Source organism: Carettochelys insculpta, chromosome 20 (assembly GCF_033958435.1).
Source record: "Carettochelys insculpta isolate YL-2023 chromosome 20, ASM3395843v1, whole genome shotgun sequence".
Taxonomy (NCBI): domain Eukaryota; kingdom Metazoa; phylum Chordata; order Testudines; family Carettochelyidae; genus Carettochelys; species Carettochelys insculpta.
In genome coordinates this window covers 17,636,001-17,648,930 of record NC_134156.1, presented here as the reverse complement: position 1 = coordinate 17,648,930, position 12,930 = coordinate 17,636,001, and the positions used below count along the sequence as shown (strand labels likewise).

The 12,930-nt window shown below is 39.5% G+C and overlaps 1 protein-coding gene across 6 annotated transcripts in view; it reads left to right on the top strand.

Annotated features, from left to right (window-relative positions):
• The window catches only part of TEX2 (testis expressed 2), a 148,945-nt gene that overhangs the window by 133,828 nt on the left and 2,187 nt on the right, over window positions 1-12,930 (top strand). For all 6 annotated transcript variants that reach the window (XM_075014286.1, XM_075014288.1, XM_075014285.1 and 3 more), the window contains 3 exons: window positions 10,141-10,266; window positions 11,346-11,555; window positions 12,379-12,499. In XM_075014286.1, coding sequence (XP_074870387.1) covers window positions 10,141-10,266; window positions 11,346-11,555; window positions 12,379-12,499 — 457 coding nt within the window. The remainder of the gene's footprint in view (window positions 1-10,140; window positions 10,267-11,345; window positions 11,556-12,378; window positions 12,500-12,930) is intronic.

Here is a 12,930-nt window from a genome sequence, read left to right as displayed (position 1 = left end):
TGAGGAATCAATACCATGCTTAGTTTCTTCTTTAGTGTAGTAGGTGTTATGTGGTGCTGCTACAACTCAAATAATGTTGTAAATGAATGTGAAATTGTAGCTGCATTCTGCATGTCAGCTGTTCCAACATACCTCAGTAACTTTACTGCAGTGTGACTAAACATGTCTACCTATAATGTCCAATTTTGACTACATAGTTGGTAAATGAAGTGTTACACTTAAATGGAAATCCCTCCTTGATAAACTGGCTAGAAATTACATACTGTATCCTATCTAACTTGTATTTGTACTATTTTTGCTTCATTTTTTATAATGTGTTTGGATTCACCAATCTGTGGATTTGTATTTATCTGGTGAGTGGCATTTGTCAAATATCCATCTAATTTAGCTGTGGAATGTTGATTTTTTTGTGTGCTATGTAAGGCTGTTCAGTGGGTTTTCTTTCTCTGTTTAGAAAGAAAAAAAATTATAATCATGTGCTAAGTGAGAAGCTAATAGGTTACTTTCTGCCTCCCCATTTGCTGTTGCTGCCCCCTAGTGCCTCAGTACTATCATATCTGTTTATGAAGACACCATTTCTGAATCCTTGGCAACTAATAATGTTCCTAAGTTCATATGTCCTATGCCAGTTTTGCTATGCAGAAGTCACACTTCAAGTAGCCACTGAGGTCCTAGAATTGTTACAGTTCAAAGTAACTATTTTCTCTTTCAGTAACAAACTAGAATGTCAGAGACATTACTAAGAAATCAAATGTCCCTGAACAATAAGCACTCTATATGATTTAGTGCATACCTTCTGCCAACAAATCCAGAAAATATTCTTAGAAATCTAACCTATTACTGTATATAAATAAAGCAATCCCTTAATATTTAATGAAAGCTCATTTGCATGCTTGAGATATAACCTGGTCCATTCTGAACTACATTAAAACACGATTTATAGCAGTGCTAAATGACATTACATGCAAAAAGGAAGTACAAGTAAAAATGTATTAAATGACTAAATTCTGTACTGTTGCACAGATAAATCTAGAACCTAAGTCATTGGGATGGATTCTGCTCTGTTTTACTGAAGTTAAATATGTAGTGACCCCACCAAAGTCTGACAAGTTACTTTGGATTTACATCCGTGTCAGAATGTGACCCTAAATATTAAAGGGAGGTTTTCCATGTAATGTGCCCCCCCCCCCATGGAAATAACAAAATCTATAGAAATGGAATTTCAGCTTCCCCTCCCTCAGGCCTACTGAATTGTCTTTTTATGGCTTTATATCCTTACAGTGGAGGAACAGTCTCTGAAATACAGTAGGCAAACATTGATTTCACACATCTCTAATTTCCCATAGTTGAAATGATGACAATAGCAATCATTTACAGGTAAAGTAAATGTTAATACCAGTAACTAGGCAATGTATACTTTGAATTTAGAATTACAACTGTATTAGCCCCTTCAAGTGGTCTCTCCTAAGTGTGCAACATGTCTATGGCCAAATATTTATCAATTTTACCTATGAACACTTCCAAAATACTTTTGGTTTTACCATATAAATGGATGCCATGTAAAGCTTCTGAAAATTACATGAGACAGCTGAAGAGTATTGAGACCTTAGTAATAATCACATTTCAGTTCTATGCTTCACAGCTCATCTTATATGAAAGTATTAAAACTAGCACAATGAAGTGTTAGTTTAGATTGTCAGGATAATTGATATGGTATATCACACTGAGTTCCCTGCTTTGCATCCAAGTTTGATGTAGTCATAGTCAATGCCCTTCACTGGAGAAGGGAGACTGGTAATGTGCAAAACTACTTCATAACTGTGGGGGAAAGTTACTTTAGAATGAATAACTATATTACAACACAATTATCTCCATACTCTTGCAGGTATTTCTGCCAAGCATTTTAAAACCACCACATAATGGTGCAGCATGACCTTGCAAGGGTTCTCCAACCCAGCCATAATCTGCTCACCTGCCTTTACCAGGACAGTAATGAAGAAGTAAGATATTACTTGCCTGTCTGAAAGAAATCAGTTCTCCCCAGGCCAGTTGCCAAAGTAGACTTTTGCAAGGCTGGTGTAGCATGAGAAGCAGGGTGAAGGTCCATCACATCAGGACCATTTTGATCACGTTGATGCTTTCACTATTCTGTATGTAAAGTTTTTTTATCCTCCTCTGGCCACACAGGAAATAAAATTAAAATAAAATCAATCAGTTCTGGTTAGAACCAAATGAAAAAAAGCCATAACCATTTTAAGTAGGGATGACAAGGTAGATGAAAAACTTTCCAAGGAGTTCTTTGTAAACTGAAGTTTTCTGAGTGGTGAAGTGTTATTTCTTGGAGACTATGTTAACAAACAGCATCGGGATAGCTGACTTTGGTGGCAGGAATGGTTTAATTACTATGAGGAAATCAGAAATAGACAAATAACGAAGCAATCATAAATATTTCCCATTGAGTGAGTGACTCTCTTGTTCAATATAATTGCAAGTTATTGTATTATTATTAGGTGTCCAAAATGCTTCACAGCATTAATCCCTCACTCTGGGAAAATTGAGGCCAGGAGGTTCAATGATTTACCAGTGCACCACAGCAAGTCAATGGCTAACTAGGCATGGAACTTGGAACATACTGGCTCCCTGCAATATGCTCATTCTGACAGACTACACTGCCTAACATGCAAACCCCTTTGTTCTGTCTTCTCATACGACACCTTGCCATCTGCCAAAGCCATACTTGATTTGAATATGGGTGAGATTTGTATAAACAAGCGGGGAAATCTCAGTTAGCAGGGCAGATCACATGTAAATGAGCATAGGCAGTTGACCGTGACCCTTACAGAAGTGCCTAATACCAAATTGATTCTGCAGCTACAAAAGCCAAAAAAATCCTGCATCACGAAATGCTGGAAGAAGACAACTGCCTCATTTAAAACAGGCAACAAAACTAGTTAGCTTTCAGTTGCTTTCAGTCCCTCATACTAATGAGCTTTGCCGGCATGCAAAGAGGTAGTCTGACATTTCCAGTATTATTCTATTAAAAGCAGTATCTTGTCTTAATGTTTGGGACAGTACTGTGAAGTGTAGTGGGGTATTATCCTGCTGGAGAGCAGTCAAACACACTATGCAACTCTTGAGTCACTGCTAGGGAGCAAAATGTGAAACAAGTCATGGAAGCATAGAATTGTGGGGCTGGAAGGGACTTCAGGAGGTCATCTAGTCCAGCCCCTTTCCTAAAACAGGATCAACTCCAACTAAATCATCCCAGCCATGACTATGTCAAGCCAGGACTTAAACACCTCTAGGGATGGAGATTCCACCCACCTCTCTTGGTAACACATTCCAGTCCTTCACCAGCATCCTGGTGATATAGTTTTCCTAATATCCAACCTACACCTCTCCCTCTGTAACTTTAAACCATTGCTGCTTGTTCTGTCATCTGTCACCACTGAGAGCAGTCTCTCTCTATCCTTGTTACAGAACCCCCTTTCAGAAAGCTGAAGACGGCTATCAAATTGCCCCTCAGTCTTCTCTTCTGCAAACTAAATAAACCCAAATCCCTCACCCATTCGTCATAGGTCATGTGCTCCAGACCCCTAGTCATTTTTGTTGCCCTCTACTGAACCCTCTCCAGTGCGTCCACATCCTCCTTATACTGGGGGGCCCAGAACTGGATGCAGTACTCCAGATGATGCCTCACCAGAGCTGAGTAGAGAGGAATAATAATTTGTCTAGATCTGCTGCAAATGCTTCTCCTAATGGACCCCAATGTGCCACTATATGACAACTGATCAAGTCTTAGACAGCATAATGGAGATTCCTATATGCAAGTACTGGCGAGCTGATATGCAGTGCAGTCTCCTACACAATATAATTCCTCTTTATTGCAGTATGCTACATAGTAATAAATGCAAGGCACAAGTGGCAGTTCAGTAAAATACCATTCAGTCAGCACAAGAAAGCAGCTTGAGGATGGCACAACCCTTATGTTGTGATCATGTGATGTGAACCATTCATCATATACTGAGATTGGAGGAAGTCATCTTTGTCACTTAATTCAATGCAGAGAGAACTTCCTGTTGTCTTGACTAGTAGCCTCACTGTTGTGGGATTATTTGAAGAGTGCTTACCATATGGGCGGATAAAACTTGAACTATTGTGAGTGTGACCTCTTTAAGCCTTGTTATATAAGCACTTGGAATGTATAATTTTGGAGTATGAGCCAGGGAGCTACAGTGAGGTTGCACCTATGTAGAAAACGTTGAGGAATGTCAAATCAAAACCTGACAACTTGGATCCTTGCTAGTTAAACAGGAATCTGAAATTATTGCCTTCATTCTCTTAGAGAAGAATGTTGTGTACATACTCGTGCATCATACTTGTAAAGTGGTGGGACTTCATAAAACAACCATAACATCTTCCTCTGCCCACTTACAATATAGTGACATGGATTTAATCAATGTTCTGCCTGGTTCCTTTAAAAAAAAGGAAACGAGAAGAAAACCACATGAACAAAAATGAAAGAAAACTCAATTATAAATTGCATGTTCTCATCAAGCTGTGAAATATTACACAATTAAAATTACAATCCTGGGTAGTTTCTCTTTTGGCTGAAACTTTAATTGTGTAATAGCTTAAAACTTCCTTGCCTTTGCATTACAAGAGATATATTAATGTCAAAGTGCATTCACCCTTCTCTCTCCGACTCTCAAATCTGTTGTGAAAAGATATGGTTTGCATTTGAGCACAAAGTTACTCCAAAATTGAGTCCAGAAATTAGTTGCTGTTGTGTAATATTTTCTATCCTGTTTAAGGGCAACATTTATTCTTCTTCAAGTAATGTCTCTCTTATTGCTCCACTTCAGGTGTGCATGCTTCTTGAGCCCTTGATCAGAATTTCAGCCTGTGATGTCTGTGTGGCCTGCACATACCCCCTATTCCCTCTCACACCAGATACCAAGGCAATATAAGGATACAGAAAGCACAATAAGGACTTGCCAGACACCCACTACATCTGCAAGAGATGCAGCAAGGACTGTCACTCTCGTGTGGGTCTTTATAGTCACAATAGACGCTGTAAATGAAGTCTTCAATTGAAACTTTTAAGGGCGCGATCCATAGTCTATGCAGACTGAAGGATGCCTACCAATAAGGATACGCAGGAAAATGGCCTTGTTTCTTCTCAATTGCCCTGACCTGATGTGGAACCCTAATGTGTCTTTCTTGAGTGTGCCTCAGCTTGTCTGATTTTTTTTTCTAGTGGTTAGTATAGTTATTTTAGATGCATGATGAGAGCAGTGGCGGCATTACCTGCTTCACTGTGTGTCCAGCCATTATACAGGCTCCTTACTAGTCCTCATTGCCTATCATAGGAAGAAGGTCATGTGCTTTTATCCGAGCCTTGTGGCTCTCTGCCACAGGGCCTGGATCCTTGTTGGTTCATGGGATTAGAATTCTACTGCTCTACAGAAGTGTACTGAATAGTAGAAAGAAATCAACCTTCATTACATGTCTGCAGAAATGGAAGAGATTATTCAATTGGTGGTGTTACTGCCTTCTCCCTGATTCACTGGATAATCTGTTGGAGCTAAAGCAATCAGAATTACCTCTTAATTCAGTTAAAGTCCCTTTGGCTACAGTATCAGCCTTTCATCCTCCAATGCAAAGATGTTCTTTATTTGCATATCTGATGTCATTTTAGGCTTATTAAAGCCTTGTTGAATCTCTATCTGCAGATTAGGGACATTACTCTGACCTGGAACTTCAACTTCGTACTTGGTTATCTTACGAGACCTCCACTCAAAACAATGGCAACCTGTTTTCTGTTGCCTTTGTCTGTGAAGATGGCCTTTGTAGTAATTATTTCCTAGACCTGTAAATTCAGGAAGACTGGGGGCCTTGATGGTGTTCTTTACATTAAATTTTTACCTAAGGTGGAACTTCCACAGAATCTTAATCCATTCATTTACTAGGGTTTTTCCAGAATCCACATAGTTCTTTATGAGAATCCTTCTTAGGTATACTGGATGATAGAAGGGAATCTAGTAATTTAGGAAATCACCTTGGCTCTTTATTTCCTTTACAGATAGATCCAAATGGTTCTCAGTCTCTACTCAGAAGCTTTTGAGAGGGACATTGGGATGCACTATCACTTGCGATGCTGCAGGCATTTCCCCACGCCCCCAAAAGGGTGATAGCACAAGCAACCAATCTTAGGCAACATCTTCGGCACTACTAAAGAATGTACCAGTACATGAAGTGTGTAGGGCCGCTCCACAGATGTCAACGCTTACATTTTTAAATGTTTTGCCCTGAATCATGCTGTCAGATCCAGTGCAGCATTTGCCTTTGAAGTCTATCTCTGCACTCATTTCAAAGCTCCCTCCTCCATTTAGGGATACTGCTTGGCAGTCTCCTGAAGTGCAGCACCCATGGGGACGCAATTTGAACGCAGTTACTCACTTGGTGCAATAATTGTGGTTCTTCAAAATGTGTCCCCCTCTGGGTGCTCCAGTACCCACCCTCCTTCCCGTCTGCTTCAGATTGTTCCTTAATGGATGTTTTGAGTGAATAAGGAACAAGATCCAGTTTGTCTGTGCATCTGTATAGCCTTGTTGCATGGCACAAGGAGGGATAGGGCATGTGGGTAGGTCAAACAGATGCTGATAAATGATCGAGGACTCAAGAGCCACATGCACATCCAAAGCAGAGCACCTGTTGGGGGACATATCTTGAAGAACTGCAGCTACTGTACAAAGTGAGTAACCTCTTTGCTCTACTACCACTGCTCCTTTTGATCCATGATGGACTCTCTCCAACAGAAATTACACTATTGCCATATACAATCGGTCACTAACCAGATTTCTGTGCCTCACTGGTACAATGAGCTACAGCTTGATCTGCCTGCAGAACCATGGGGCCAGGAGAAATGCATGTCACCAAGAACAATTGGACATTGTCTCTCAAGCTTGGATAGGATGGAGGGGATTCTACAAAATACATTTTAAGGAATTTTAGTACCTAGAATATTTTTTTCTTTTTGCCAAGCAGTAAATTTCCTACCTTACCCTTCCTTTTCAAACATACAGTAGGAAAACTTGTGTCCAAGTGCAGTGCTTTTTTTGTTTAATTTATTTAAAAAAAAAAAAAAAAAAAAAAAAAGGAATCAGTATTCAGTCAGCTCCCTGCTTCCTCACCCTCCCACAACCCTAGTTCCACATCTGGAGCTGCTAAGGTGCCGGTACTCAGCACTGGCAAGTACTGGCACAGGAAAACTACTGTCCAGGTAACTACATTGACTGTAACTGCACTAATACAAATCAGTAATGTAACCACACCAATTTCTTGATGTAGATCAAGAGACCTGATTCTTCTGTGCCCTGCCCCTTGTGCAATCAGTTGCATTCAAGCACTCTGAAATTGATAGTATTGTACACCCACTTTGCATGAATGTATTATGTATAAGCCAAGAGAGTCATAGCCAGTGCTCTTTGAAATTCCCATTTAGCCTGTTTTCCTCTTCTCTAACAACAGAGAAAACCGTGCTAGTCTATATACTATCAAAACAAAAAAGCAGTCAAGTAGCACAAGTAGTTGTTGGTGAGAATCCTCATAAGGTTGGGAGGTTGTCTGTAGGAGAGAGCAGACCTGTCACCTAGGGCCTTCTGGAGTGTGGCATCCTGATTAAGGATAGGTTGTAGGTGTTTAGTAATTTGTTGCAGTGGTTTGAGTTGGGGGCTGTAGGTGATGACCAGTGGTGTTCTGTTCTTGGCTTTTTTGGGCCTATCTTGGAGTAGCTGGTCTCTGGGTATTCGTCTGGCCCTGTCAATTTTAGGTTTTTTGTTTTTTTTATTATTTTATTTTATTTTTTTATTTTTCCTGGTGGGTAATTCAGGTTTGTGAATATTTGGTAAAGATCTTGTAGTTTTTGGTCTCTGTACAAATCAAGGAGGGCCTGATCGGTACCACACTGTACCGGAAACCCACTGATTGCTATACTTCTAGCTTCCATCCTGCATACATAACTAGATTTATTGTTTACAGTCAAGCCCTTAGGTACAATCGCATTTGCTCTGATCCTACTGACAGAGACCAAAAACTACAAGATCTTTACCAAATATTCATAATCGGGATGCCACACTCCAGAAGGCCCTAGGTGACAGGCCTGTTCTCTCCTACAGACAACCTCCCAACCTTATGAAAATTCTCACCAACAGCCACAGTCTATACCACAGGAACACCAGTCCTGGGACTTTTCCTTGCAACAAAGCCCGCTGCCTGCTTTGTCCACATATCTTTTGTGGAGATACCATCACTGGACCTAACCAGGTTATTCACAGAATCATGGGCACATTCTCATGTTCCTCAACTAACATCATATGTGCCAACAATGCCCAGATGCTTTGTATATTGGACAGACTTCAAACTCTCTTAGACAAATAGTAACTAGGCACAAAACAGACATAACACTCCTGATCCACAAACCTGTTAGCCAGCATTTAAATGGAATGGGCCATTCTGTTAATGACTTAAGAGTTTGAGTGTTGCTGAAGAGGAATTTTCACCACACTCTTCAAAGAGAGGCTGCTGAACTGTCTTTTATATTCAGATTTGACACATTAACACATGGTTTGAACCGAGATTGGAATTTTCTGGGTCGCTATAGGGGCTCATTTGCATACTTGGCTTAATCTTATTCTTCCCCCTCTACTCTCTGATTTGCCCACTTTGATAATTTTTTTTCTGATTTCTCCACCTTGATTACTGTTTTTGGTTCTCTGTGCCTTAAATAGTGAGTCTGTTCTGGTATGGCTGTGGTCTGAAGAAGTGGGTCTGTCCATGAAAGCTCACCTAATAAATTATTTTGTTAGTCTTTAAAGTGCTACTTGGCTGCTTTTTTGTTCTAACAACAAAGTCTGTGCATTTGTAAAGGAGGTGTTGTCTTACTGCTAGTGATTAAAGACTTTCTCACCCAAAATCAGAGGTTCAGTGTCTTACGTACTAACAATAAGAAGTGCTGTGGCATCTTGTAGACTAACAGATATTTTAGAGCACAAGCTTTCATGGACAAAGACCCGCTTGATCAGACACAACGTGGTCTAAAATATGTTAGTCTATAACATGCCACAGGACTTAATTGCAGATGCAGACTAGCACTGCTTCCCCTCTGATACTTAAGTACTAACAGTGTGCATAATGCGCTTCTCTGAACAAATTTAAATTAAAAATATATAAAGTGCTATGTTACACACTGGTAAACAGGTGTGTGCACTGTAAGAGCACTCGAGTTTGTATAGCTTGGCTGGGTAGGGGCCAGAAGAGATCACGTATTGGAAGAAAAATAGCCAACAGAAGGGTGTGAGCTAAACTGCATTGTGGGGAGGATAGTTTCCTTTAAGCCACCCTCTGGCCCTTCAGCATGTAGATTTCATTCAGGCTCTCTTAAAATCAGGTAGCCTTATGTATGCTCATCTACCAGTTTGTACTTTTCATCACTTAACACATTGCTTCTAAATCTGGCACCTTGCAACTAATATGGTAGGTAGATGCAAGCGACAGATGGATGTGTGCACTTTTATCTCCAAAATAAAAACTGAAGCTTCCCATTCTGGAACCCTTAGTCAAAATTTGTGTTGAATAGAGTCCTGTTTTGCCATTCAATATAAATCCACTTGTTCAGCACAGCATATTCCCATCTCAGTACTTGAAAAGTCATGTTTGGGTTTGTTTACATAAAGCTTTTGACAGTCTTCATTTCATTCAAACCTTTTGGAAAGCAGCTAACTTCAATAAGAAATGTGCCTGCAAATATATTTAAAGCTGTCTCTCATTCTGCTAGGTGGCATGCAAAATAGCAATTCTGTTTTCTGTCTTGCCATATGATACCGTCTCATTTCACGCAGGATCCAGTTTTACTGAAGAAAAACGGGCTTCTGTGTAAAGAGTCATATTTAATTCAAGGATGCTCCAACCAATACCAGTGTGCATTTGTTTTTGTTTATCTTTTTTGTCGTTAAGGAAATTCCAGGAGGGAGGATTACAGACAGTTCATTATAAATATATAAGGCACGAAAAGAATTACCCATAGTGAATGGGTGTTAATAGGTTTCATATGGAAATTTTTATCTTGTTCTATTTCAGTTTCAGGCCGAGGGCATACTGCCTTGCAGACAGTGATGAGGAATCTTCTAGTGCTGGGTCTTCAGAGGAGGATGATGCTCCTGAAGTGATGGGAGGAGAGAAGCAAGTGACTCCTGGTGCAGAAGGGTGAGATGTTTACGTGATTTAAAAAAAATAATTATTTGCTGGGTGAATGATTATGACAACCTTTCATGCTCTGTTCCACTGAAGTGCTTGTCATAGGAAAGGACATCGCTAATATGCATGTCCTTCAAACAGCATAACTGAAAAGCAGCTGTTTTGGGGATTGAGTGAAGGCAAACAAATAACAAACTATTCAACAAAGGAGGAAAGGGAAATATTGACCAAAATAAACAGCTATTCTTGGGACTTACCGTAACAAAATACACAGGAGTTTAGTTGCTAAGATATCATACAAAAGATCTCTCCACGGTGACCTGCATAGTGCTCAGTTTACTTCCATAACTTATCTGTCAATTTTAAAGACCACTAAATGTACCTATCCAATGTTAAGGATTTTGTGACACTGCAAGTTACTTTGAAGTTTCTATACTTAAGTTGTCTCATGTGGTAGCAGAAATAGAATTCCCAACATTGTGTTTTAAGCTACCACCTAAAACACAGCCATCTTAAGTAACTTGAGAGGTGGAAAGACGAGCATCTTTGTTAAGAGTTTGAACATATATCCAAGGTATTATTTTCAAAAGCATCTGGGCACCTAACTTAAGTTGAAATTAAGATAGTTCAACACTTAAACACCATTTGTAAACTCTAGTTGGCCCCCGAATACCTTTGAAAATCAGTCTGTCTATTCCCAAGCCAGTGTAGGATTGTTCCCTAAACTATCAGTGAGATTTTGAGGATCCTAAAGGAGTCAGGCACCTACAGCATCTGTTAGATCTCTTTAAAAGTCCCAACATATATATAAAAAATATTTCTGGAGGAGTGCTTTCAGCATGCCCTGCTTTAAATTTTTCAACTTAGGCTTCCACCACACACATTTTCCTGTCAGGAAGTTTTCAGACTGCCTTTTGCTTCATTTCATTCCCATGTTTTTGGTGTCAATCATTGTTTTTACAGGCTGTAGCCCCCCAGTGTGCTGTTTTTTCAATGAGCATGCAGAGAAAAGGAAATTTTTAGAAAAACTAGCTAATTTCTGGGTGCATTATTTTGATTGTGTTATTTTTCTTCACCTACATCTGAAGATATGTTGGAGGCCATCGGACAAGTAAGATCATGAGGATTGTGGATAAAATTACCAAATCAAAATACTTCCAGAAAGCAACAGAGACTGAGTTCATTAAAAAGAAGATTGAAGAGGTTTCCAATACTCCACTGCTGCTAACAGTTGAAGTACAAGAGTGTAAAGGGACACTAGCAGTTAACATTCCACCACCACCTACTGACAGAATATGGTAAGTGCAGTAAAGCAGGGTGGAAATTTAGCTGCCATTTTCCACTTACACCATTTTCCCTTATAAAAGATACAGGTATTTTCCTATCTCTGCAGCTATTTGATAATTATGTAAAATAAAATCAATGTGATTTTGTTTCTTCCTTTGACCAGTGTCTTTGAAATGTTTTGCTACAAAAGACCATCATGTCAGAAGTTCTAGCTGGTATCAGTAGAACCTTTCTCTGCAAACTGTGGAGCATGCCATATGCAAAATAGTTCTGAAGGACCATAACAAGAATAACTTGGACCGGGGTCAGCAACCAAAATAGCAAGAACCATCTTCTTCAAATTTGGTGAAAAACTCAATAATTGAAGAGCTGCAATAAATGTGAATAAGCAATACACATTGTATTTCTTAGCAATACAATCAAAACACTATCATATCCCACAATGCACTGCACATATTAAAGGGGGAATTATCCAACATTTGAAGATCATGTATTGTTTGCTGTTTAGACATGAGTTGTTCATGGTTGGGCTTTTACATGTTTGCCATTTACCAAAAATAATCAGGAGGCTTTTTTTTTTTTTTTTTAACTTTGCAATTATAGCATCAGGACCCACAGGTTGCAGACATCTGGCTTAGACATTCAGCTAGAATGTGTTTTGAAAGAGATAAAATAGGAATTAATATTGATAAATTAGAATTGTGGTAGGGATTCGATTAATCAGAATCTGAATTCCAGTAACAGTTAATGTGTTCAAGCATTTCTTTCAGCAGATGGTCACAATAAAAAAAAAAAAAAAACAAAAACACTCCCCTTTCTGTGTGTGTTCTTAAGGTACGGTTTCAGAAGACCTCCATATCTAGAGCTAAAAGCTCGGCCAAAGCTTGGCGAGAGAGAAGTGACTTTAGTTCATGTGACTGACTGGATAGAAAAGAAACTGGGACAAGAGTTTCAGGTATGTTTCTGTAATAACCTTTTACAGACATTTATTGTTTAACCAATGGATGTTGCAGTTCAAAATTGTTCCCTTAATTCCTAGTGCTCACCTAAGAGAACTGAAGTTTGTCCATTTGTAAAAGTGGTCAGCACCCAGCAGCTCTCCTGCTCTCAGTGAGAGGGGCTAGGTGCTGACCACTGGTGGAAAAACTGACCAACATCAGTATGGCCCAAAGAGAAGGAGAGCCTGACTATCCATGACCCAACCCTAGATCAAAATTACCATTTTGAATTTGGCTTGAAATAAACTACAGTGAAACACATACGGGGGGAGAAAACCGTGCATTTCCCTCTGACCCTTTACTGAGTTGAGTGAAATGTGCAGGGATCTCAGCACTTTCCACTGTCTCATCTGAAATTGTGTGGTTTATATAACCAAATTGTTGTGGC